The following is a 27814-nucleotide window of genomic DNA, read 5'->3' as shown; positions in this document are numbered from 1 at the left end:
GCTATGACACTTCAAAGTTTACTATTTTGAATAGCCAGTTTAACAAAAAATATAAGCTTGTAAAGGTCAACGCAAATTGAGTGGCCGAATCAAATAGTACCTAAAGTCTGACCGAAATTAAAACCATCGCCGTATTGTAGAGAAAAAGAAACAACTCATGTGGAGAGTTGAAATAGGTATTACATAGGAAAGCACGACGACATCGCTATTGTCAAAGAGTATCTAGTTATATTTTTAACAAAACTTCCAGAACGGACAAACGTTAAAACGGCGATCATGAAGTGCGTGAACTCAATGAAATGAGCGAAACGGAACGTGACTTAACCAGGACTTAAGAAACACCTAAACTGAGAGAAAGTTTTATTTAACATAATTATATCTTATACTGCTTATATCATACACTTATATCAATATATGATATAAGCAGGCGTCACTATGCGGAATTCCAGGATATATTGTGAAAATCAAGCTTAATGCAAATTAAGCTTAATTATCCTTTATAATTATCATATCATAAATTATCATAAATATATCACATTTTAACACTAATAAAACAAAGTCAAAGTACGCTCAACGGATGACAGCGTTTTAAGTGCAGCTTAGACTTCAAGATAAATAGGGTACTAAATAGGACCCTATCTAGTGCTACAGATATGGTAATCTGTGTAAACTGCACTAATTGTAATTACACTTCACCAATTTAACGCTTATTTTCTTTTATTATAATACTTGATAGACCAGTCCCAACCTATCTGATTAACCTATACCAATCAAAACCCGTTATCCCGTCCGCACTATCCAAAAATATCGATTAAATTAACCTGGTTGTCTAGGCAATAAGGTATCACGGATATCCCCATATCCGCGTTGGTTACCCATTAGGTACCCTGGCCAGCAGCGTGGTGTTTACGGGCAAATAATCCCTTGGGGAGTTTTATTTTTAATATTTATTTATTTATACACAACAAAAAGACAAAATAAAAGCACAGAACTTCAGAACAAATCAGAAATTCAGAACAAATCTGAATTCTGTGGTTAGTCTGCGGAAAGTGGTGTGTTACAATCGTATTACCTACTGAAATTCATAATAACCTTTTATAAATATTTCCGTCTGCAATTTAAAAATAAATAAAAGTGTCAATCTTGACAGAACTTCAAACATGATAACAACGTTACTCAATAATAACAGAGGTCAGTGGATGATAAATTTGTCCATATTAGCATTGATATTTTCAGTTTTCATAAAATTTTACACGGAATTAATTGTTCTTCATAAACCAGGTAGATAAATACAAAAATATACTTAATAATTTACAACATAGCTCTCTATTTAATATTAATCAATTAAGTAGTTATATAAATAAATAAATAAATAAATAAATATACTACGACAATACACACATCGCCACCTAGCCCCAAAGTAAGCGTAGCTTGTGTTATGGGTACTAAGATGACTGATGAATATTTTTCTGAATTATATATATACATAAATACTTAGAAAATACATATAAACACCCAGACACTGAAAAACACTTAATGCTCATCACACAAACATTTTCCAGTTGTGGGAATCGAACCCACGGCCTTGGACTCAGAAAGCAGAGTCTATGAAAAGTTTACACGCTTCTTTTTTATTTGGACAAGTATATGGTTAAAAGCACATCAATACAATCAATGATGTTCTTCTCAGCAAAAAAAGATTATTTTATTTTGCATGACACATTACATTATTTTATTTGACATGCAGGTTTTCTTCGATGTTATCTTTCACCGTTGAAGCAAATGATATTTTAATTACCTAAAACGCACATAACTTAGAAAAGTTGGAGGTGCGTGCTGGAATTCGAACCTGTGGCGTGCAGAGAGGGTATGCACAGAGTGTGCACCAAGCGGGCGGATGTTATGAAATGAATAAAATCTCTTGGTCGAGTTACTAAAAACTTAATGATAGGCAATGTAAAAGTTGTAAAAAGCCTACCGTAAGTTTTTATACACTTTTATCATCGATAAACTGCGTGCATACCCTCTATGCGCGCCACTGATTCGAACTCAGTCGAGATTATGACCATGACTCCAATCCAATGGGCGTAGGTTTTAACATACAAAAAGAATACGAAAGTGACTGTCGTGAGTTTCGTAATGAACCTAGTCTAGTCTGTCTCCATTTTAAGATTCTGCTTTAGCGTATATATTTACTGAACTCATGTACTAAATGTCCAGTGGTAGCGAGCATGCCACGCCATGTGGTCCTATGGCGTGGGGATTCACGTACACTAAAGATGCCCGGCAGCGTTTGGCGGTGTTGCTGCGGGCGCTCTTGATCGCCCAACTGGTCATATCGCTTGTCATGGTGATCTTCTGCTACAACGTGTCCATCAAGGTTATGTCGCTGCTGAAGCATATACACAGGGCAAGTTTACTGTTTTTTTAGTTCTTGATATTGAGTAATAGTGTCTGTATTTTTGATGTGACAACGTCTTATAATTCGATGGATTCGGCTGCACGCACGAAAAAAAATGACGTATGCGGCGTTACCTCACTCTGAGGCGTTCCATTCAAGGCTTGAAGTGCAAGCGAGAGCGCGGAACGAGCGACAAAGAGGCACAGTGCAGTGAATGTGGTGTCAATTGTTTATAGCAACGATAATATCTATCAAACAAATAAAATTAAAATTTTCTTTTGAAAAATGCAACCATTCCATCAGTATTTTCTTACGACGTTGTCACGTTCAACTAACGTCAGTAAGCCGACTTTACAGACCACCAATTTTTTTTTTTATTTTCACTACAAGGTCTGGTGTTTGCTTATATTTAAGATGAAAGATTTACTTAGCATTTAACTGCTCAACTGTTTATGATGTTGAATGGGAGTTAGCACGCGCGGCGTAACGGGACTGCTGTACGGGAGAGCGCCGGCGTAGTTGGAACAATTCATCGAATTGTTGGCTTTGCCCGATATGACCCAGTTTCATTTAACAGTACACAGTATTCCTTCTCTACGGCCTCATCCTCTTGCAAGCGTATTGCATCAAGCTGCACTACACGTCAGGGTTCCGGCTTCTCACGTGGCTGCTGCGCTGCCCCCACTGGCCGAGGGCAGCGCCCATCACCCGGCTGTGGATCATCAGCGGCTCACTGGTGGCTGTCAACGGCTTGCTGGTCCACGCTGCTTGCAACAGCACCTTGAAGGTAAACTAACCTACTTTACCTTCTAGATTTTTTTGATAACAATTATTTTTTTTTAACTAATAAATATAATAGAATAGAATAGAATAGAATAGAAAAGAATATAATGGATTGGAATGAAATGGAGAAGAGAAGATAAGATATTGTTTCTTCTGCTTGTAGTGCCATTTTTGCAGTAGATATGGTGGTAACTAGCCACTGCCAAAGCCTCCTGCCGGACCAGACCATAACAAATTGAGAAATTATAAATTCCCAAGTTGTCCCGCCAAACAAGGACATCCAACTTAAATTCACAGCAATGAGCGTTGCCCCATGGAGCTCGTGAAATAAATAAATGAATTAATTAAATTTTATATTCACTTTTGTTCTAGTCCCTCATGAATGAGTTGTCCTCATCCTTACGCATCGGTATCTCTAACTATCTCACTGAGCCTTTTTGGAAGCGACTCATAGATACAATGCAGGTAAACATAAAAACTTAGTAGTAAGTAGTTAGTATTTTCGAATGGGTACGTAAAATAATGTGTGTATTGTCGTGGTATTTTTATTTATTTATGGGCTTGGGCTAACAGTCTATGTGGCATAACAACAAAGCACACTTTAGACGAAATTATGATTGAATTAATGTACTCGTATGTAATTACTGTATGCTATTTAAATTAACATTGATTCAGAATTTTCCTCCAAGCACATGTTAACCACTTAAATCTTGCACTGAAATATTAACTTATTGCCCGGGACTGATTCCGCGTATTTCGGTAATTCAAAAATCCTTAGAAGTTTTTGATAGTCTGGATTTTAGAAAAGTGATGTATGTCGGTTACCAGGCAATATTACATATATAACAAAGATTCGTTTTATAAATGCCACTGGAAAGATTCTGGGATAAAAAATGCATAAAAATGTGCGTTCTATGTCCGTCTCCATGGTGCAAACATGCAAGCCATTTCCGTGCCAAATATCATCAAAATCGGTGCAGCAGTTGAGCCGAGCATAGGTAAAAATAGACTCCCGTTGGCATTTTTATTATTAGTATGGCAAGTCAGTAAGCAAGTAATATTATCAGTATCTATATAGTATATTGTAAGTTTATTATATGGATATATTATATATCTATATACAGGTATATATATGTTTATTTGTATGCACCACCTACCTCTCTTCTTGAGCTGTGTTTAACGCCTTTGGTTGTCTGCAAGAGCGATAAGGGTGCCAAATTGTATACTTTTTGCAAATTTTTATAAAAGTGTATTCTTTCACGCCTATAGCCTATTTAAGTACCGACCTAAGGCTTCCAGCCTTAGGTCGGTACTTCGGCAACACTTTCGGAAGGCCGAGTTTAAACCTTAATGCACTTCTAACTTCTCTAAGTTATGTGCGTTTCAAGCAATTATAAGAGGAAGATATATAAGAGGGAAATATATAAGAGGAAAAAACATCATATGTTTTCGAAGGCGTGTGAAGTCCACCAATACGCATTTTGCCAGCGTCCTGTAGTGGTCCAAGCGACACAAACTTTTATCCTTATGAAAAACCTTAACTCGTTACGAATAAAGCTTAGATTCGCGTAATTCTAATTTGAATTTCGATAACGTCATTTTCAACTGTCATAATTTCTTTATTTTTCTTCTGGCACTCGACATTTTAATGTTGGTATGAATGGGATAGAAATTTATATTTTTCTGTGGTCATAAGTTGTTCTAGCAAAAGTAAACTCTATGTTAAAGAAAATTCTGTTTATAATCTCCGGACCGGCCGGCTCGGCGATGATATGCTATACAAAATATAGACGAGCCCATCCATGCGCTCTTCACGTATAATAGGAAAATCCCTTTAGTGACCTCGTACGACACCTGGAAAGAGTAGGGGTGGTGACAACTGTATTCTAATCTGCCGTCACCACACGGTATATTAATGTTAATGATAATCGGTAATTATTTGAAAATTCCCACCCAAGGTAGAACTGAACTGCTGCGGCGTGGAGTCACCCAGCGACTGGCACGAGATTCCTTGGATCAATATAGATTTCCTCAACGAGGAGTCCGATTTGGTTATGAAGTTAGTTTTTTACTGCATACATTATAACTGAACTTCTGCGGCGTGGAGTCATCGTACCAACAAAGACCGCTAAGCGATTAGGGATATGACTACAAACAATACTATATGTATTGAAGTATTGTAGTCATACAGTTTCAGTTACGGTTTGTCATACAGATTGGTTGAGATGATGATGATCATCTCAACCAATTGACGTCCACTGCTGGACATAGGTCTTTTGTAGGGAGTTCCACAATGCACGGTCCTGGGCCGCTTGCCTCCAACGGCTCCTCATACAGTTTAGCCCGCTTTTATCATAGACCACATCATCACTAACCGCCAGGTGATATTGCAGTCAAGGGCAAACTTGTAGTGGAATAAAGAAAAAAAAAAAAAAAGATTACCAAGTAACTAGCCGTTTTTAACGGTTTTTTGTCCATTTTTGTCCGGTCTGGTCTGACCGGATAAAAATCTGAAAATTTCCAAAGATCGTGTCCGGGACTACTTCAAAAACCATTCTGTTTACTGCTCCACCGGGAGGTTTTCCGTTACTGATGGTAAAGTATGAAACTTTTTTTTCTTTTTTTTTTAATTAATAATTGACGGACCAAGCTGGTAGCCCACCTGATGGTAAATAGAAAACCATCGTCTAAAAACAGATCAACATTTCACAGGGCATGTCAAAGTCAAAGTCAAAGTCGAATATTTCTTTATTCAAATAGGGCACGTAGATGGCACTTTTGATGCGTTGATTATATACAAATTGTGTACATAGCAGTGAGTAGTGGTGGCTACAACTACAATCGTAAACTTAAAACTAAAGCTACGAGGGTTCCAAATGCGCTCAGCATGGCTAGCATGGACAGGGGACTATTATATACCCGGGGGATGGATAAAATATTATCGACTCCCACAGCTTTATCGACTCTCAGAGCACTGACGCACAAGTGAAAATAATATCCAAATAATATATATATTACAAGCGGACCCCAGCGCCATCTGTCGGGCTGATTTGTGAATCTAAACCATCTAGGGTGCCACCCAAAGGCATACCATTAATACCAAACCACCATACCATACCAAAAATTCATTCAAATCGGTCCAGCCGTTTAGGAGGAGTTCAGTGACATACACACGCACACAAGAATTATATATATAAAGATGTAACAATAAAAGGGGGTTTACTTCTCCTATTCCATGTTCCCGTACTTTAGCAGGTTGACACGTTCAATATAATTATTCCCTTGTCAGGTGATATAATCGGGGCATATAATTTTTATCACCTGCCCGTGCTAGCCCTTTGTTTTTTTTTTTCGGGGGAGAAATCTTCAAAGATACCCGACCTCAGGGATGATCGGGTTATGTGGGATCTTTACCCACTAAAACTCCCTCGGTGGCCATCCTCGGCACATAATTGGGAGGCTCCGGGATCTCCTAAGAACGCACCGGTGCCTCCCTCGTACAGCGCATGTAGAGTTCGTCCCGGGAGAAAATATTCCCCCGACCTCATTTGCCTCGCTATGGCTACGGCAAGCTGCTGTCCTACCCGGGTCGTGTATATTTGATGTTAAACGGCAAGAGCCCCATCCTGTCCGACACGACCCGATGTCCCTCCATCTGGGACTATTGATCAGACGGAATTGGGCGATTGCCATCCGCCCGCCTCTGTCGTCTCCGAGAAGGATCGGCTCTCTCTCGATCGCGCTCGGCAGCCTCCTTTTTAGCCATTACGATCTAAGAAGAAGCCCACAACAAACTTAGCCGGGTTAGCCATGCAAGGAGCACGTCCTGCAACATGCCACCCTGTCTCCATCAATTTGAGGCGTAGGTGTTAAACCTATTATTACACCGGCAACCACGCCCTTCCGATCGGAACCCAGCATGTAAAAATGCTGCTTAGCGAAAAAAATAAGCATGTAGTCATTCCGAGCTCTGTCACAAAAAGCTCTTCTTTTATTCTTCATCAGAATAGCGGGTGCGGACGGCAAGGTGCTACCTCCCGTATCGCCATACTCCTGCTGTTCGCCAAACGTTTTGTCATCTTGTTACCACGATCCTTTACAGCAGGTGAGTAAGGCTTCGTAACCCCGTTTGACTAGGGGTTAGCATGTTCAACTATGAATCGAAAGGTCCAGGTTACGATTGCAAAAAAAATACATTATTCCCGTAAAATGTAATCAGATGCAGTTTTAAAAATAACTTTTTCAATTTATTTGAGTATTGGTAAAAACATAAACATAAAAAGGGGATTACATTAAATAAATAAATAAATATGCTACGACAATACACACATCGCCATCTAGCGCCAAAGTAAGCGTAGCTTGTGTTATGGGTACTAAGATGATTGATGAATATACATAAATACTTATAATATACAGATAAACACCCAGACACTGAAAAACATTCTTGTTCATCACATAAACATTTTCCAGTAGTGGGAATCGAACCCACGGCCTTGGACTCAGAAAGCAGGGTCGCTGCCAACTGCGCCAGTCGGCCGTCGAAATCGTTTGAATTACATTAGTTCCGCAGTCATCATATCATCCCATTACCGGCCACCTACAGGGCACCGGTCTTCTCCCACAATGAGAAGGGGTTAAGGCGTAGTCTACCACGCTGGCCCAGTGCGGCTTGGTGGACTCCACACACCTTTGAGAACATTATGTAGAACTCTCAGGCATGCAGGTTTCCTGACGATGTTTTCCTTCAAAGTTGAAGCAAGTGATATTATAATTACAGAATTAATTCTTATTGAAAATAACAGTTTTATCTTCAAGCCTATTTATATAGAAGTAAAGTAATTTTTAATTCATTCCAGTCGGACATTTAGTGTAAAAGTTATCGCGAGTTTAAACAACGTAAGGACTACACCTAATCAAAACAGTTCTTTTTAGCGATACACTTAATTGAAGCTCAAAGAAGTCAATTGGCGCAGTGGGCAGCGACCCTGCTTTCTGTGTCAGGGCTGTCGGTTTGATTCCCACAAGTGGAAAATGTTTGTGTGATGAACATGAATGTTTGTCTGGATGTTTATTTGTATATTATAAGTATTTATGTTGTTATTTATATAAATATTAATCAGTTATCTTAGTACCCGTAACATAAGCTACGCTTACTTTGGGGCTAGATGGCGATGTGTGTATTGTCGTAGTATATTTTTTATGTATTATTTATTATTGTCTATGCTCAAGGGCGAATGGCGGGAGGAGTGGTGGCGCGGTTCAATGGCGGGTGCGTCACTGAACGCACGAACGTGTTTGGACGCAGTTCGGGACCCGCTCGTGCGAGTCACGCTCGCTCTGCACGTGCTGAATATACTCATTATACTGATGCAGGTAGGTAGTACTTGAATCCACAAGCGCAAGAGTCGTAACTTATTCTCCCCCTACTGCAAGAGTCGCAACGTATACTGCCCTTGCAGGAAATGAAACACTACAGGACTAGGTAGTGTCGGACGTAGTAGAAGATTAGCGCATTGTAACAAACATGAAAATGCTAATTACGCCAACAGTATGTGTAATAAATAGAATAGCACGTACTAGATTTTAGCGAATTGAAATACAGAAGCATTCATCCTCTTTTGTGGATACAATATATATCTCAATGCTGAAGAGTTTGTTTATTGAACGGGTTATTTTTTCTTTTTTTTATTCGCTGAACATGAGATTTCATAGGTTCTTATTATAATATGACATTCCTTCATATTCTATTATTAAGCATGCGGAATTCAAAGTTCACAACGAGTACAATCATTATAGATATGTGCAATATCTTGTTGAGTAAGCATTGAAAAGTAATTAATTATATTACGAGTATATGGGTAATGTCAATGTTAACATAGTAATGTCAAATAAATACGGCTATGTCGCTAATCTAAGGAAGAAAGTTTCGAATTTGAAACATCTTTTTGTTTTGGATAGTCCATTTATCGGGAAATGCTGTAGACTAGCTTCACATCTAGGATAATTGCTGGAAAAAATATTATTCGTTTTAATTCCGATGCGTTAGATGCGTAAACGGTTAAAGCCACGGTTATACCAAAATAATGTACGAGTACTTTAAATTATTTTTTTCGTGAAAATATGTTTATATTAAACACAAATTGTCATCGATGTAAATCAAAAAAAATGTTACGGACTCTCATTGAGACTTTCGACCCCAATTTAATCCCTTTGGGGATGAATAGGGGTTGAAAGTCTGATGAAAATGACATTATCATCAATCAACTGCCTATGCCACAATCAGCAGACGGATGATCGCATTAGATATTGGATAGAAGCAGGCGTTACTTTGCGGAAATCCATGATATATTATGAAAATTAAGCTTAATTTGCTGTAACTCCGCGAAAAGCATCTACTGCTTTCTGCATCTATATGGTGTAATTTATAATTTATCCAATTCTTATACTGTCACTTGACAATTATTCATTGTTAAGTCAAAATCTCCTGAGGATGCTCCGGTTTCGGAGCGAAACGTGCGTGGAGGGTACATTGCCGAAGATCTGTTTGTTGTGGAGTATAAGGATTGAAGAAATTATAAATTACACCGTACAGATTCTCCTGCTTTTCGCGGAGTATAGCTAATTAAGCTTAATTTTCATACTCGCAGTAGATGGTAGACGGTAGTAGTAGCACAGAGGACGTTGCTGCCAGCTCTCCGTTATATTGCCTTAGTTGCTTGGGCTCTATATTTATGAATTTTTCCATTACAATGATCGTACAGACGGTGATAATGCTGCTGACGTACGCGGTGTGCAAGGGAGCCCTGGAGGCAGTGTCTCGTGGCGACTGGACGGAGCACCACCACCCTACCGCACGTGTTAGTACCAAACGCACAATCGTTTTTTCTGCCAAGTCCGAAGGTTGGCTGGTAGAAAATGCTTCAGTATTTTGTCCGCCTTTAACCGTTCTTTGGCTGTGCAATAAAGAGATTTTTTTAAAGAAATATTTTAAGATTATCATGTCGAAATTCCTCAAAAATTCGAAAAAAAATATAACTCCAAAACTATAAAAAATCGCGGAACATACATGGGGTTGATTCGGGTACCCCACAGCATACCGGACTTAATTTTTTTTTTATAACGTCATCTGACCGGCCAACCTGTGTGTTTAAATAATAAGGCCGTTATAATAACAAAATTATGTCTGTTTTAGCATATAGAGTCTGAGATAAGCGTCGGGGCATGTGCAGTGTCGCTACGGAAACGGCGATCCAGGAGGAAAATGCGCACACGCAGTTATCCCTACCTCTCTTAGGGGTAATATAATAAAGTCGTCATTTTCAACCCATTACCAGCTAACAGGGAACGGGTCTCCTCTCAGAATGAAGTGCGGATGGATTGGCAGACTTCAGACACCTTTGAGAACGTTATGGAGAACTCTCAGGCATGCAGGTTTCCTCACGATATCATCCTACACCGTTAAAGGAAGTCATATTCTAAGTTGATACGCAATTTCCAAAATCTGCAATCTTATGCAATAAGTGGCGTGATTTAGAGACTGGCTTTAGGCACCAGTAGACTTTCGCCGATCCCACTTCTGACATCAAAATATGCAACGCTTAAAAGTATAACCCAATCTTGTTTTATTTTATACACCAACACTTACAATCTTGGAAGAAGGGGATATTTAAATCCTACCCGTTGTAATATTGGCGGGTCCATTAGCGTAAGTTTCATTCTTAGTTAGAGGGAAAAGGTAGTATTATTTGACATTACCTTTATAGAATAGCTTCTGCCCGCTATTTCGTCTGCGTGAGCTTCAGAATAGGGTCTAGCGTTTCGCTCGTTCAAAACTTTTTATCTTACCACTGGGAACTATTTGAGAGATTGGTATAGAAAGAACATGTCCTTTTCCATAGCATATATCAAATTTAAAAGTCTGGCCTCGCGTACTACTTGAAGAATCGTGATAAAAGGTGTACTATGTTCTTTTCCATTTTAAACGCTACATGCATGCCAAATTTTGTCCAAATCCGTTCAGTCGTTTTTGCGTGATTGAGTTACTAACATCCACACTTGCGACGGGCGATTGCCGCAGTTTTCAGCGACCCTGCTTTCTGAGTCCAAGGCCGTGGGTTCAATTCCCACAACTGGAATTTTTTTGTTGTGATGAGCATGAATGTTTTTCAGTGTGTTGCTGTTTATATGTATATTATAAGTATTTATGTACATTATTCATAAAAATATTCATCAGTCATCTCAGTACCCATAACACAAGGTACGCTTACTTTGGGGCTAGATGTGCGATGTGTGCGTCGTCGTAGCATATTAAAGTAAAAAAAGTAAACTTTCACATTTGTAATATTAGCAGGATCAATAAGTAATGTTAAACAATATTCTTTATTTCAGGTACAAATATCAATATTGATTATAAATAAGATGGAATAATATGTTGGATTAACTATCCATAGTGTAAATAGTATATATAATTTAATATGTATAGCCTGACGGCAATCTTTGTAAATAAATAAACACCTCGCTAGACCACACAACCAATACGGAGTTTGCCTGCGTGTTAGACTACGGCCAAAGCCCTTCTTATTCTGACCCGTGCCATGTAGTGGGCCGATAATGGGTCGCCCAAGATGCTGACTGTGCAAGGCATTAAATCGCAAAGGAAATTTGTGCACTGCTTTTGCGGAAGCTTTCATAATGCGGATTGGTAGACACACCTTGGAGAGCATTACGGAGAACTTATAGGCATGCAGGTTTCCTCATTATTTTTAGGACACCGAAAACGCACATAACTCCGAAAGGGTCGGGCCGGAGATCGAACTCAGTCACTCCGAATAGGCCGAAGTCATACTACTAGGCTATCACCGCTCACCGTTCTAGTATATATCATCAAATTCACCACATCGACCCATTACAGAAAAAGGGTCTCCTCTCACAACGAGAAGGGCTTAGGGCCGTAGTCCACCACGCTGGCTCAATGCGGATCGGTGGACTCCAAATACCTTTGATAAATTAGTAGAACTCTCAGGCATGCAGGTTTCCTTAACCGTTTAAGCAAGTGATATTTTATTTACTTTAAACGCACATAACTATGTGTGTGATGGGAAATCGAGCTTCTTAACAATGCCATCACAGCTTCTAGTATACAGTAGTACATTATTATTTAGAGGTAACTATTCTATAACAGATTATTTGTAAATAAAACAAGCGATAATCAATGCAAGGCTTTATTCTGCTTTTATTGGAAACAGTTCCTTACAATCTAATAGTTTAAGTAACAATGCGTGAATGCGTTCAAGCCTCCGTTTATGATTTGTGCGGCGCCTTTATTTTTTAATATAGATTATATAAATACTTTAAATATTCGATTCGCGGCGCGGCCCCGAGCGCTCTATATCCTTATACACCATCGTTCTATATACCAACGTAACAAATATACAAAAATCTCATATTTACATTCGGGCGGGGGCATAGCACCAGTGGAGATTTTGGAATGTCTTTATTTTTTTTTCTCTTTTTTATTCGGCTTCGAACATCGCGTTTTGCCAAAAGCAATGGCGAGGCCGTTCGCCCGGGAAACTGATGACAGTGACAGCTGTCAAAGTGTCAGTTAACGTCACAGATTAAACAACAAAATTAGTGCAGTCCTGAGGGGAGACTGTCCTTATTTTGTTTTTTTAAAGAGTGTCTTGAGGAATGTTGTTTATTATATTTAATGTATTGAAAATTATCTTTCCCAACCCAAAACCTGGGCGTTACCAGGTGGGTTGAATAAGCTTAAAGCTTTTTGAATGGTAAGGTTTAATTTTCAAGACTCTATTATGTCATCAGATTTTTTTTGTAGGCGTTATTTATAAATTGAGATTATCAAATGTATTTAAAAATTTTCAAGCTCACTATCATCGATTTGATACCCATAAATGGCAAAATATATAACTTTGACACTTAAACGAGTACCTATATCGAAGTCTTACAAACACAATCCATAGCTTTTATTCAGACACTGAGAAATTTAATGTTTAGAAATGACAAAATTATTAAATAAATTACTGTTTTTTACATTTCTAAGCATTGTACTAACAGGCTCTGAATAAAACCTTTACATATATTCCATTACAAGTCCGTACGCATAAATATCGAAGGTTAATATTACAGCCCTTGTGCAATACTTCCGATCCGTATCTGAACACGCGATTCGAGTAAACTCTGTCCAAATTCTGTCGAGTTTGGATCTAGTGCACAACTACTCAAACAAGTAATATTTAGGCTATTTCGAAACGCAATTCCTGGATTCACATCGGACGTGGCACTCCTGACCAATATAACGAAACTATTGATATTTATGGGTACGAAAACAATTTAATTGTATATAAATTCTTAACAAAATTATTTTTAGTCGACACAATTCTTCTTATCCTTGTGTACTTACGGATTTTAAAGTCTAAAGGGGGGGTGGGCCATGCGGGTATCTGAGCACGGGTTGCAGGGAGGGCGCCGGGCCGCGACAGTCGCCGTGGGGGGAGAGGGGGGCGAGCGCCGCGGCTCCCAGTAGCAGTAGCAGCAGGGCCTGGAACGGGAGGGAGGCGCGTGCGACGCGACACACGAATCGCAAGCCCCTCTGCACGCGGCCTAATTCTTGCTCTTCACGCTCCTCGCTTAGGATGACGCTGTGGGGGATACGGAAACAGTTATGCAAACTTTTTCATTTAAATTACTTGTCTAGACTAACAGGTGTCTCTTTGCACTTATCCACAACATACAATGACCATAAAATTACTATGGCGATGTGTAACTCGTAAAGTTTACTACAAGTTATAAAACACGTGTGCATAATTTAACATTATTACAGTTGTTTCTTTATGTTAGCTAAGAATTCAAAGTACCTACGTTCGCTGATTGCTTTAATAATTAAAAGATACCAACAGATCATAGAAATTTGCTTTTATCTCTTGTAACACTAATTGCGCACGCAATATTGGAGTGTTAGGATCAACATTGCACACAAGTGTCATAATGCGCTATTAAATTTTGATGTTATATGTAAAATCTCAAATAAAGTAAAAAATAAGGCTCGTATTCAGGGCATTTTATTCAAAGCCGCAGATGTTAAAATGAAGTATAAACACCGTTTAAAACACTATTTTGTATTACAAAATAGTCATAAAACACTATATTATATGTTACTGTGATTGGAACTTGGAAGAAGTAACAATTATTGATTGAAACTCTGATCGTATGCAATCGAATCGGTCTATGCAACTAAATCGTTCGTGTAGAAATCGATTAGGGGTAAAAAAACTGCCTTACCACTTTTAGATTAGTGACCGTACATCTTAGACTGCCTTGTCAACTATCAGGTAATATAAAGTAACATAGAATAAAATAAGTGATGTACATGTACAAAACTCGGATAGAACCAACTACATCATCCTAATTATTGTAGGAATTTATTAGTATTGGAAAACAACATTTAAACGTGAAAATATATAAAAGAATCCCATTCAAGTGGCATGTTATAATTATTAATGAAATCGGGTCGGGGTCAACGCATTTTTCAACCTACGAAATGAAAAGTGTTAAAAGTGTTGACTAAATACGTGTAAAGGCGTTTATAAACGGGCTAGATTTTTTGGCACTTATATTTTAATTAAGCATGATTGCGTCGTTTTATATGCTAAACTCGTCATAATAATCCTATTAACTCTCTTACTTACTTAAACTAAAGTCACTACAAACAGACACTTGTCGGTTCTAAATTGCTTATAGAGTAAGCATACTTGAAATTTGAATTTTGAGTTTTTTTGAAGTAAAACTCCTTTGGGCGCGACGTCTGTAGAGTTTCCGCTATTTAAAAATAACAATTTGGATTGGTCGTAAGTATATGTCATATACTCCACGCATTTTATATCATCAATTAGGATTATTTATTTCCAATATTTTCAAACGCATCAATTTCGACTAGCAAAGTGAATAAATATTCAACAGTTCCTATAAAAAAAGGATTTAAATTTGCGAAGTTTTTTGAAAATCTCTAAATATATTTGTTTATTTATTACTTTTGTAATAAATAAATTATTAATAGATTTTCTGACGATTGCGACTTTCCATATTCAATGACAAGGTAATATTGTCATGTGCTGATCTTTCTTTCAATTTTCTACTCTCAATGTGAAAGTGTTATTAATGAATTTTAAATAGAATATAAAAGGAAATAGTGAGTATTAAATGAAATGGCGGAGTCCCAGGAACATTTTACTCTTTCATCAATAAATAATAATAAAAGTTTTACTTCAATCGCACGTAAAGGTTACGCGCACGCTTTTTTTTTTAATTTAAAAAGAATCGTTTATTGCTGGGCTATATTGCCCGGGTAATATTGATGCCAATTCCTCTAGCCGGTTTACAAGGCGCTTTAAGTGAAAACTTACTCATTCTCGTCGAGAGGCGGCAAGCTCATGGCTGGCAGCTGTTCTTCGTCTCCCTCCATCAGCTACGGATAACAACATTACGTCAACATACGGTGCAAAGCCACTACTAATACTGTGATATTATTGTTATGTTACGGGGGTTCTCTGTTCGCTACAAACACTCATATATATTTTTTAATTTGATGTAATATAAAGTGTATTTCATTTCATCTCACTCATACTCATATAAATGTTTAAAAAAATCCTCCGGTCAGGCACCAGTAGAGGGGATTTACATAAATACATACATAAATAATCTTTGAATGCAATATCTCTATTTATATTCATTGTATAGGTATTTATTAATTATCAGTATCTAAATAAAATAATGTAAGTTTCTTATATATATATTCATATATTATATAATATGTATATATTTTATATATAATATATATAGGTATTTGCGATATCCATAATAAAATATACGTCATGATCTCATAAAATATGCATAATTTATTTTTAAAATACTTTTCGAGCGCATGGCAATGGCGCGCAGAGGATTTTTGACCAGGGTAAGCATAAAGAAGGAAGATGCCTCAAAATGTGCAAATCCTTCGCATTTATGGGATATACAAAAATTATAGGGTAGGCAGTGCTTCTGTGCACGTATGAAGTGCACGCCACTGGCGCATGGCCATGAACTTTTTTAGATAGAAGTTGGCTTGACGCAAAAAAATATTATATTTTGTAACTGTTATAATGAGTGTTTGCATAAACATTAGTAATAAATATTATATGCCCTTACATTTCAGATATCTAATGCTAACTATTGTTTACTTTGGGAATATGATAATTTTTTACAGGATTAATAAATAGTACTTATAATATTTTATAATACGTCCTTCGGATTACATAGTAAATACTATAAAGGGGAGGTATGTCTTTTAAAAATACACTGTTTAGGGCAAATTGTTCTACAAACGAAGCTCGCTGTCGATTTGTCTGCGGATATTTGTGCTGTGTTTCAAAAGCAGTGTTAAGCGGGGGCAACAAAGATCAATTTTAAATAACAATTTTTCTAATTAATTAGGTCCTTTGATCTGCTGAAAATGTAATCACATCTAAATTTTATTATTATCTAATGACACTAAATAGTTAATATTAATTATAAATGATGATTATTTTATCTTAAATTTTATGTTATACTGTCCAAATATTATTTATTATTTTAATTAAGTAAGTATTTTAGTTCCAATAACAATGTGATCTGTTTAAAGGAAGATTCGATTTTTACATTCTATTAGGTATATTTGACTCTCTGAATAAACTATATGAGTTAAGGACCTGTTCAACTCTTATTTCTGTTACTTATTTCTGTAAACAAGTGTCAAAACATACGTTATCTTCGTTAATATTTTTTCGCACAAAGCTGATAATAACAACTTGTTATTTCTTATATTTATATCTACTTTTAGTTATTACCTGTTTCGTGTACCTAATAACAATAGACTATAAACAACAATAAATATATTTTATAACACTTCAGGCTTGAAAATTAATTTTAAAGCAAAATCAAGACACTCTGTAGCGTGTCAAGTCAAGTTCAAATGAAAAGAAAGTTTTTAATTTCATCATTAAAATGAGACATTTGTGTCAATAATCTGGCTTCTGTTTTAGTCAAAGAAATAATGTTTAGCAGTAGGTAAAAAGATACCACATATAGTAAATTCTATGCTACTGCATAGACGTGTGTGTATACAGGGTGTTCACGTTACGCACCTGCGTGGCGGCGGTGGCTGCCGCGGCCGCAGCCGCAATGGCGCCGGCCGCGGGCGGGTGCCGCGCCAGAGCCGCTCCTAACTTCAGAGCATACACGCCCGACAGCTTGCGCAGAGATTGTAGTCTGAGACGAAGTTCACCCAATCTGTGAATGGAGTTTTAATCATACATCATACTTGCAATACAGGGCACGGGTTTTCTGTACCCAACACGCTGCTCCATGGGCTAGAATGACTATTTTAACAAGTTAGTGATAATAACCGGGACTGACGGCTTAGCGTGCTCTCCGAAGCATGGGGGTTGACACACCATTACCTAACTCCGGGCTGGTATTGCAAAATTCTTTACCAGAATAAACACAATACTTTAACAATTTTTGACCTGATCCAGTATTCAAACCCAGGAAAGTGATCCGCCGTTAAACATGCCCACATACCGTAACCCTCTTATCACTCATGATATCCTCTGCAGTTTGGTGGCCTGACAGTATCGCTTTTTAGCGATAAGGCTATATCACCAATTTGTACTACTTATTTCTGTGTCGTTATAAGTTATTATCGTATAGTAAGTATTGTGTTTGTTATATTATATAATAAATTGTACTTTATTTCTTTTCTTTCCTAAATATGCTAATCAACGACCAACGAGGCATTCATAAATGGGGGGGTACTTGAGTATTTATTTGACTTACCTCCTACACACATCCTGAGCGTCTGCCCCCTTGAGCAACTGAGCGGCGTCTCTCAGAGCGAGCACTCTCGGCTCGGCTCTGCTCAGTTCGTCTCTCAGCTCGCTGAATCGCCTGAAGTCCTTTCTCAATTCTTGTGGCGGCCGCGTGAGCCGCAGCGGTTCTCGCGCGCGGACCGTGCGTTCAGCCGCAGCTAGTTGCGCAACCAATTCTATAACTGTGGACAAGACAAGGTATAAAATGAGAGACTCAGAACAAGATATGGTAAAGAGATACGTGAAGTTTTGATCTTTGGATATAATAGCGTGCCACTTTTATGCTAAGGATTTGCGGTTATTTTGCCGTTGAATTAAATGACTCTCCTAATGGTAATTACTTAGCTCGCGACCACTGCTGTCAAACGTCACTTTTGTTTATTTATTGTATGGAAAAGTGAAGTTTGATAGCAGTGATCGCATGATTTACGCCTGTCGCAAACCGGACGCAAGATACATAATCACCCTGCGGAACAAGGCAATGCTGCTTTACGGCATAAGTTAACATGACAAACTTCTCCGGATTTTATAAAAACCTCTATACAAAACGCTTTCTATACAAAACGCATTACTCTTAAGAACTACCAAATGTTAAATTAGATATAACACCTAATAAGTTCTTGTTTCCTTGTAAGTGACGTATGTCTTTGATGGAAATTATCATCATCAGCCTGCGGATGTCCACAACTGAATTTCTAATGAACAAAGTCTTTCTAAAGTATCGCCACCACACCCGGTCCTCAGCCTTCCTCATCCACCCACGCCCCTTTATGTCTTCGGTCCATCGTGCTGGGCGTCCCACACTATGCTTGCTTGTTCATGGTCTTCACTCTAGAACTTTCCTGATCCAACAGCCATCGCACCTTCATTTCAACTTGCTTATAGATTGATATGTCAGTGACTTTGGAAATCTTTAAAGCTTAAAATGGAAACTCACCAATATCATGGAACTCCCGGTTGTGTACCAGCGCCGTCTGCAGTCTGCCCTGCCAAGCTGCGGCCGCGGAACAAGCGCGGTCCCAGCGCTGGTTGGCCGCGACCAGTCGCTCTTGGACTCTTTGCCCGTCGTCCTGCGACTTGGCGTGGCGGGTCACGTGGGAGCCCACCACGTTGAGGGAGACGACCAGTGCTTTGTGGGAGTCCAGGTCTAGCAGGAATTCACGGTGGTCCTGGAAATGTTGAGAGGATGTAGCATATTGTAGCCAGCGACGTGCACTGGGTCTCTTACCAGGATATGCAACGGCAAAGTTGCATGAAACGGCAAAAATTCCCCTCCAATACGACTCATATAAAATAATTTGGGTATACAGTGCTTTTGTGCATGTATGAAGTGCACGCCACTGATTGTACCTCTAAAACTCGATTGCGGGTGGTTTTGAACGGTGAGCTGTTACACTGGTAACCTTTATCGCTTAGCAGCACGGATGTGTCAGTAGGGTTGTAACTAGCCACGGCCGAAGCCTACCGTACAGAACCGGAGAAAATTGAAAATTATAAATTTTAAAATTACTCCTGCCGGTGATTGAAACCGGGGCCTCGCATTTAAAACCACAGCGTTCACCTCTACGCCAAGGAGTTTGACAAAGTACCATCGTGCTGAAAAGTTGAATTTAAAACGCTTTTTTAAGCAATTGAATATCACATGCTTTAACAGCGTAAGAAAACATCGTTCAACTAAAAAAATCAAATGCCTGACACTTCTTCACAATGTTCTCAAGAGCTCGTGTTACCGACCAATCCGCGCTTGGCTAGCGTGGAACCACGGCATAAACCTCTCATTCTGAGGTACCTGTGTCTAGGTAATAAGTTTACTGACGTCAACACTTACCTGTATAGCGTCTTCCAGGGCGTCATACTGCTCGGGAGGGTCAGTCCTCGCCTCATCGGTCGCCTCGGCAAACTGCAGCCACTGCTCCAGCCGCCAGAGGTCGTTGTCTAGCTGCTTCCAGTTGCGGTCAGAGCACAGAGGACACGTCAATCGTCCAGACTCACTATAAGAGAAACACTTATTATTCACTCTGTGACAAAAAATCTATAATCTTTGTACCTTCTTAGTAACTTGGCTTAAAATCGGAGTAGTTACGTAGCGTTTTATCACGTTCTGACTTTTGAAAGGAGCTGTCGAGGTGTGATAGTGCAAGTGTTCTATCACACATGGACAGCACTTTACTTGACAGTAACTTTTCTTGTAGTAATAATTGACGCACCAAGTGCAATTCTTTGCAGGGTATGCAAAGAACACGTCCTGATAAGTGCCGTCCTGTGTACATCAATGTCAATCAATGAGCCTGCGCCTCATATGCCTAAAATTACACCGGCAAAGATGCTATGCCGCTGTAAAATACATGGCGGTAGTACTTCCCTGTACGGGCTCTGTCAATAAAGCTTTACAACTTTTTAAAGTATTCCGACGTTATGCCACGTTTATCTATTAATAAGGCCTACACAGTTGCGTGAAATTTGCGTCCGGCTTGCTACCAAAGTTATCGAATTTTTTCTTGAGTTAATGAGTGAGTAGGTTCAGTAAAATAAAATTTTGGAATCATAAAAATAGTTAAACATAGAGATTTGAAACTGTATGTTCATCTTGAAATATAGTTGCATATCGTATGTTCCATGATTTAAAAGATTATCATAATATTGACCAAAGTTACGAGTGGGGTCAACAGAGTGTTTCTTGACTAATAAAGAGACATGGATGCTTTTGACCTGTTTTTTTATCTTAAATAATAATAATAAAAAAAAAAAAACATTTATTTCGGGTATTTTTGTATGTTGGTTTACTAACCTACTGTATTAAACCATTAGTTGTGCTATACGTAAATAAAAAATAATTTAAACAATAATACAACAAGTATCTACCTACTACTTACGTACTCACTAATGCATGCATTAATTAAAAACATCTAGATAAAGCTTCGTACGTCATTAATTAACAGGAAAATCATTAAACTTCGGTTGACACTTTATTTGTTTTAACAATAATAATAATTATATAGCTTTGTTTAATTTTTTTATCAAAGTGTAAAAGTGCATATAAATATTAACATATAAACAAATATAGTGCATCCGAATAAAGTGGTATTAAGAAATTCGCTAACAACCAATTGCAATTGTTAAGTGCTAAAAATTGTGCAACAATTTTGTGCTATTTGTGTAACGTGCACCAGAAAATTAAATTTAATAAAATCGTCTAGTTCCCCCAAAGTCAAAAAGTGAGACCAATGTCCTGAGCACTTGGCAAACACCGCTTGTTTATAGACTTGGATCTGTTATAAGTGCTGTCGCCATTGGTGACGATGTGAAAAGGAGAGCGCTACTATTGGACCTATAAATTCATTTCAAAGATTTGTGCTCAGACACAAAAGTGAAGCGGTAGAAGTTACTACTTTTAGTGGTATACGAATTTTTGCGAATTCATTGAAACAGTATACCTATTAGATTGTCTACGAGATGGTTGCGAGCGAATTTCTATTAATTTCAAACAATATTATAAATGCTGTTAATAGACTATCCAACTTGGTTGAAGCCAACAATCCGAACACAGTCATCTATATCGTAATTAGACTTGGAACATAATCTTATAATGGGACCTCACACACAGCCACATCAATGTCAGTATTACAGTCAAATCATATCGTAGTACGTATTATAACGAACAAACTAAAAAAGAGTTCAAGTGTTGACCCACATTTCGTTTCGAAGTTCACAGATAACTATTTAGTAGGTGACCTTATTTTATTTAATACTTTATACTTTTAATATGACCGCAGTATCGAATTAACTATTTATTATCTATCAAAACACTGGCCAATTAAATTAAACTCTTCAACAGATTACAAAGCAAATATACTCGTAGTCTAATTTTCAATTATTAATTTTTGTTGTTACACATTGAAAACGCATTTGCATTTATATTTATTTCTTTGAATTTTTTGGGTGTTCGTTGTCGTCACACATCCAATCATAACCACGTATGAGGACGTGCCGTCCATGTTTGCATCTTGGGAGCGACAATTCTCAAGACTCTTGCTCGACCCCGTGCTTTTTGTAATAACCACTAAGGATGCAAGTTCGTTGCGCTTTGGCCTTGCTTTAAGAATATCACGATTTGATTTGACTCCATATGCGTGCGTTGCGCGGCAAGAGGGGTGGTTTTACATTATAAGTATCTGGGAAATTCGCTGTCGGATTGTTGGCGCCAACCGAGTCGGCACGTCTGTAAATAGAAAATATTAGGAAGCGGTACTCACTGTTCGCACGTAAGAGCGTACGACGCGGAGTGGGGCAACCTAGGACCAAAAACGACTGTTTAATATCGCATGCCAGGTTAACAAGCGAATATCACTGGGTTTCAGAACTAATTTTAAAATTGGAGCTTTCTGTTTAGACCTACCAACTTAAAATCTACTGCTATTAGTTGAACTTTGACTGCAATCGCATATCTATCACGGTGCAGTCTTAGATCGTAGCGAGCTATTCTTTTAAGGGTATGGTAGTTATATTAAACCCGGATTCTAAGTGTCGTCGTACCGACCGCTAAATCTCTTGGGTGGCAAGACTTTGTCGGTAGGATAGGTATCTAGCCGGGACCGAAGCTTATCACTAGTTCAAACATTAATTAATTTATAAATTTAAAACTTGAACTGGCTGAAATGCTGGGTACTTGTAAAATCGCAGCGCAAACCGCTGAGCAAAAAAGATCGTGAAATAATAGTCTAAATAGATTATAAAAAAACGTTTATGGCATTATACATAAAATGGAATATTTATTAAGAACCCACATTCTTTATAGAAGGTATACATTTTAACACAGATTTATTGAGTTTCCAAATGATCAATTTTCGTTTGATAAGGAAAAAATGTTTAGGTAAGGACATCGAATGAATTTTGCGTAAAACAGACCATGAACTTGGAGGTATAAGAGGTGTAAAAAAAGTGGTATTCTAATTGAAGGATTATTTTTTATAGATAGAAGAATCAGAAGCCCATAATATCAGTAATGCTAGTAAATATTATCCCGCTAAATAAAGTAAACAGTTTAAGATTTTGTTACTATAAATGTCTTTGATAAGGTTATTAAATATACAGAAGAATTATTTAAACAAGAATATTAAATTAGCAATTGATAATAAATATTTATTTGATACGAAACGTTGTTCATAAAAAGGACTTTCGGGTAAAATAAATAAAGAGTAAGCTGATGATGTATTAATTCATTTAAAAATTATTAAATTTAGAACTAATATTAGTTAAGAATTTTGTTATTAAAGAAAATACATCTGTGTTTAATTAAATTAGTGCTATAGAGTTAAAAGTGGCTTTCAAGAACCAAATATAAAGCCCACCACCAAATTCAAACGTGCCAGTGCGTCTACATAGCATTGCCATAAACATAGCTTTGCCAAATTCCCTTTTGCATACAAAAAATAACGATAGACATATCTATCGATATTCATCTAAAATACGTTACCAGCGTAGATCGCGGGTTGTTTATAAATTTGATTATAAAAGGGATTGAAAAGGTTCAGATCAGAACAGATCAGATTGTACACAGAGTACAGGAACCAGATTTTATAATAAAAGGGATTGAAAAGGTTCCTGTACATAGTGTACAGAAACCTTTTCAATCCTTCCTGTACTTTGAACATCCCTAATAAGGTAAGATGCATTGTAGACTACTTGAAACTTGGTTAAATAACGTTTCGAGCAGTTTAATGGCCAACCTCATATGATAGACAGCGCGTGCATTGCAATAGCTAACTTTGCACAGAGCTTCCTTTAAAACCCTGCAATCTCCGTCGGTAACATATACAAATTTATACAAATGTCACAGAGATTTATTTGTTAATTTGAAAAACGTAAGATTGCTAAATCTTACCTTAAGTTGTTGATTTGTAGTTCCCGCTTTTTAGCTTGCGCTAAAAGGTCTTCGTATCTCAACGATAGAGATTCAACTTCCTTTAACATAGCTTCTTCTTCATCAGCGTCACATTCTGTTAGCAACAGTTCTGATAAATGTTTAGCGAGTTCTAATGTCTGTTCAGGCTTAGCGCCTGCTTTAGCTATTTCTTTAGCCGCTGTGGCTAGTTCGTCACTTCCAGCGTTTTCCTTAATTTCATGGAGTAGAGATGTTCTTAGTGCTTCAAGTGATTCTGAGGTTTCCTTGACGGCGGATGCTAGTTCGACTCGGTAAGTCTCTTTGGATGTTAATGTGTCTACTTGTAAAGCGGCATCCGTCTCCCATTTCAATGTATCAACCTGCAGAAACAGATTGGACTTAGTAACGATTACGAGATTTTTTTGAATTAATAGAGTTTAAAATACGTACTTTTATGATTCGATAGTATACAGAGTTGATTCAATTTTTTCTTACACAAGAATTACAGCTAGATTAGGTTCTTAAAGTATTGAAGTGGCATAAATACTTTTTAAATACAGTGTAGGAAAGATGTTTAATCTACGTATATTTGCTTAAACAGTTTTTTTTTCGGATACATAAGATTTTAACAAACCTGTACAGCACTGTCTACATCTCCAACCACCTCAGCCCGAGCTAGTTCCAGTCTAGTTCTGACGTCAGCAAAGAGTGCGCGATATTCGCCCACCATATCAGCTACGCCGGGTACAGTGGTAACAGCCACCGAAAGCCGGTCAGCATCGTCCACTAGCGCTTCGCATTCACGGAGATCTTCCTCCACACCCTAGTGAAAAAGTTCCATACGTTAAGCAATGTTGGCAATTCTAGATTAAGAAGAAGTTTTTTTAATGTCAAAAATAGTAGCGGGCTAACTTGTTATATATCTATGACAGTTATTTTGAACCCATACTCCTCAAATTCAGACCAATTAAAAAAACCTAGTTAAAGTGTGTTATGAGTTTTTTTTAAACAAACATTGCAAATAATTTGAGGAAACTAAAAAGTTGCTTGTATATGCGACTCGCCCTATGAAATTAAATCCTGCATTCAATATCAACCTGTTAGAAATACATTCTTATGAACGACATAACTACAGTAAATACGTGATTTAGAATGTTATTACGTGACTTTTTAAGATTCTGTTTAAGAAAGAAACGGTGAACATTGATATTTAATTAATTCCAGACAATGACCTTTTTGAAAGCGTTAATCGTTAAACCAATATCATAATCAATTATCAAAAAAGTGTGTCAGATCTGGGGAAAAGGTTGATAATTTGTGAACTTAAGAAAAAAAGTTTAAAACTTTTTACAATTTTCGCAAATACTTAATATTATATTGAATACTTACATCTAACTCTCTGAGAGTGGCGACTGTGTCAGTGGGAGTTGGAGCGAGGTGCAAGGCTCTTGTCAATCTAACATCAGCTTCAGCCAAAGCCACAACTGCTTTACCATGTGCTGCTACAAACTGTCTATGTGCATCCGCTCCAGCCGCGTCTACTCTTCCACGAAGCTGTTGCCAACGTCTTACTGCAGTTCTTAGTCTTGCTGCATCATCAGCTCCGGAACCACGTAGTTCAATACCTCTTGCAGAAGCCACTCGACTATATGCATCCTCTAACTTCTTTATATCCCCTTCTAAATTATCCAAATCCTTAGTGACAGCTTTGGATATGCTCTCGTCTTCCGCCTCGCCCCGTTGTTTACGCATCTCAATTTTTTCAACTCTCTTTTCTATCGCATCCAGTTTCTTTTCCAATTTGGGTAGGAGAGAGTTGGCGAGTTCGGCAGATTTACGAATCTCTTTAAGTGCTTTTTTGCGTTGTTCAGACATATCGCAAATGTTTTTCCATTTTTTCTCTATAATATCAACACCTGTGTGTAAATTGCGTAGATCAAAGTTACCTTTGAGAACGTCAGGGTCATTAAATATAAGCTCGCAGAGATTTAATGTTTTGCCAACTTCTCCGCTTTCACTTTCTATGTCTTTATGTATTTCGTCACGTTCTTGGAATTTACTGTCAACAGCCTTTGCCGTTAAGTGTTCTAGTATTACAGGCGACGATAAGTTAGCTTCTATTGTATGTAACCTTAATCTAATCTCAGTCAAACGTTCCTCAAGTTGAGTAATCGTTTCGAGCAATTCGTTGATCTTTGCAATTCGACTTCTTCCTGTCTCTTGTAGTCTGTGCCAGCGCTCTTGCATATCTTTGAGATGTTTACATGTATTTTTGCTGTAAGACTTTTCATCCTTCTTAGATAGGTCAACTAAAGCGCTACCCGTTTCAGCGAGCCACTCAAATTCGCGTTCTTTCATAGCAGTTTCCGCTTGAACGTCTGAGTTTATTCTTCTGATTAAGTCCTGAGGATCTAAAGCTCCAATATCACTAGTCGAGGTTGTAGATTCGAGACGAGATTCAAGAATTGACATCCATTCGGCAAAACGACTTAGTCTGGAGTCAAATACTGTGTAAATTTCTAGCCGCTCTTGTAGCCTATGAATTATAATAGAAAGTTGGTGTTCTAAATCTGCTCGTTGTTGTCGCAATTGCCAGACTTTTTGGTTGACTATTCTTATATCTTGTGGGCTAAGGCATTCTTTTAGTTGTTCTTGGATAACGCTAAGAGCTTCTATTTGCGTTTCTGTCCTGTCTATCTTTTTCCTCAAATCAGCATATTTATCTATTGCTTTTTTGAGCTGAGGTCTAGATAGACGGTCCTCATCAGAGTACAATATTATGTCATTTTGTGTTTTAGAATATAATTTTTGCAAGTCACCAGTTAATGTTTCATATTCACCGATAAGTCCAAGTATTCGAGTTAGGAAGTCACGCCACGTGTCGAGACTAGCTTGTAAATTATCAACCCTTTTAACTATTCCCGCATATTCCATTCTAACCGAGGCTCCATAAGTATCTTCTGTGAATTCCAATACCAATTTAAGGTCGCCTAACAGTTTTTCAGTTAATTTTCTGCCTTCGGGTAGTTTATCCGTGAGATTCTGTATTTTGGCCAAGATCTTGTGTATCCGTTTTATATGAACATATCTCAATTGTAACTTCTCTTTTTCCCTTTCGATTTCTTTAAGCCATCTGAGCAGTTCTGTATAAATTTCTCTATATTCATCCCAGGCGGCAATTCTTGTACACACCTCATCGTGTCTTTCAACTATTCGAGCTAAAGTTTCATTGTGAAGATTAGTGAGTGTGTCAAATTTGTCTGCTAGGTCACGGTTCTTGGTTTCCCTGTTTTCATTCATGAGTACTGATCTTTGTGACGCTAACAAGTTTCTGTGGACCCGACATAGTCGACGATGTTCTGTCAAGTTATCATAGTCAGCTGGTACAGAACCAGAAAGGAATGACTGTAAGTCTAAGAGATACTCATTCCATAATCTCAAAGCAGTCGCAGCGTCCCCAGATCTAACTAAAGCTGTAGATAGTCTGTGATAGTGAAGGAAGGTGTCCCTGAACATTGCTTGCCATAATTCCAGTATTCTCACAATCGAGTGTTCATCTGATACGTCCCTATCAATGTCTGGTAGTTCCGCTTTGGCAGGGGCAATATCAGCCTCGCTCTTGCCAAGTGCAATGAGATTAGCACGTAAAGCTATCAGTTTGTCCTCGACTATTTCACTGTCTTCTTGGACTGGAGTTAGATCCTGTAACAAAAATAAATGAGTTAATTATATCATCGAAATCTCAATTAGTCAAAGTCAAGTATGCAAACTTCATCTCAGAATTTTGTTCAGTATTCTGAGATCTTCATATATTATACACATGTAAGTGTGTACGTTGCTTTCATT

At 37.8% G+C, this 27814-nt stretch overlaps 2 protein-coding genes across 8 annotated transcripts in view; one reads left to right on the top strand and one right to left on the bottom strand.

Moving 5' to 3' along the window:
* The first annotated feature begins 1207 nt into the window (after positions 1-1207).
* Positions 1208-12110, top strand: LOC120627592. Its single transcript, XM_039895602.1, has 10 exons — positions 1208-1281; positions 2221-2410; positions 2979-3188; positions 3557-3649; positions 5143-5243; positions 7190-7289; positions 8414-8557; positions 9946-10041; positions 10377-10480; positions 11573-12110. Exons 2-9 carry the CDS (start codon positions 2252-2254, stop codon positions 10476-10478), a joined length of 1005 nt encoding a protein of 334 aa, XP_039751536.1. The 5' UTR covers positions 1208-1281; positions 2221-2251; the 3' UTR covers positions 10479-10480; positions 11573-12110.
* A 279-nt stretch (positions 12111-12389) lies between these two features.
* LOC120627573 (nesprin-1) overlaps positions 12390-27814 on the bottom strand; it is a 233921-nt gene continuing 218496 nt past the window's right edge. For 5 of the 7 annotated variants that reach the window (XM_039895576.1, XM_039895577.1, XM_039895581.1 and 2 more), the window contains 10 exons: positions 25358-27670; positions 24603-24791; positions 23969-24348; positions 22341-22379; positions 19916-20078; positions 19025-19256; positions 18056-18269; positions 17365-17509; positions 15607-15668; positions 12390-13845 (listed from right to left, as the gene is read on the bottom strand). In XM_039895576.1, coding sequence (XP_039751510.1) covers positions 13620-13845; positions 15607-15668; positions 17365-17509; positions 18056-18269; positions 19025-19256; positions 19916-20078; positions 22341-22379; positions 23969-24348; positions 24603-24791; positions 25358-27670 — 3963 coding nt within the window. In that variant the 3' untranslated portion in view covers positions 12390-13619. The remainder of the gene's footprint in view (positions 13846-15606; positions 15669-17364; positions 17510-18055; positions 18270-19024; positions 19257-19915; positions 20079-22340; positions 22380-23968; positions 24349-24602; positions 24792-25357; positions 27671-27814) is intronic. The other 2 variants (XM_039895578.1, XM_039895582.1) reach the window with 1 other exon arrangement.

The sequence above is a fragment of the Pararge aegeria genome, chromosome 11, assembly GCF_905163445.1.
Source record: "Pararge aegeria chromosome 11, ilParAegt1.1, whole genome shotgun sequence".
NCBI lineage: Eukaryota > Metazoa > Arthropoda > Insecta > Lepidoptera > Nymphalidae > Pararge > Pararge aegeria.
This window is presented reverse-complemented; position numbering and strand designations above follow the sequence as displayed.

Excerpts from the sequence above, each read along its gene's own strand:
- LOC120627592 (XM_039895602.1), top strand. The coding sequence starts at position 2,252 with ATGGCGTGGGGATTCACGTACACTAAAGATGCCCGGCAGCGTTTGGCG. Across the intron at positions 7,290-8,413 it reads ACCACGATCCTTTACAGCAG|GGCGAATGGCGGGAGGAGTG; the intron begins GTGAGTAAGGCT and ends TCTATGCTCAAG. Across the intron at positions 8,558-9,945 it reads TACTCATTATACTGATGCAG|ACGGTGATAATGCTGCTGAC; the intron begins GTAGGTAGTACT and ends ATGATCGTACAG.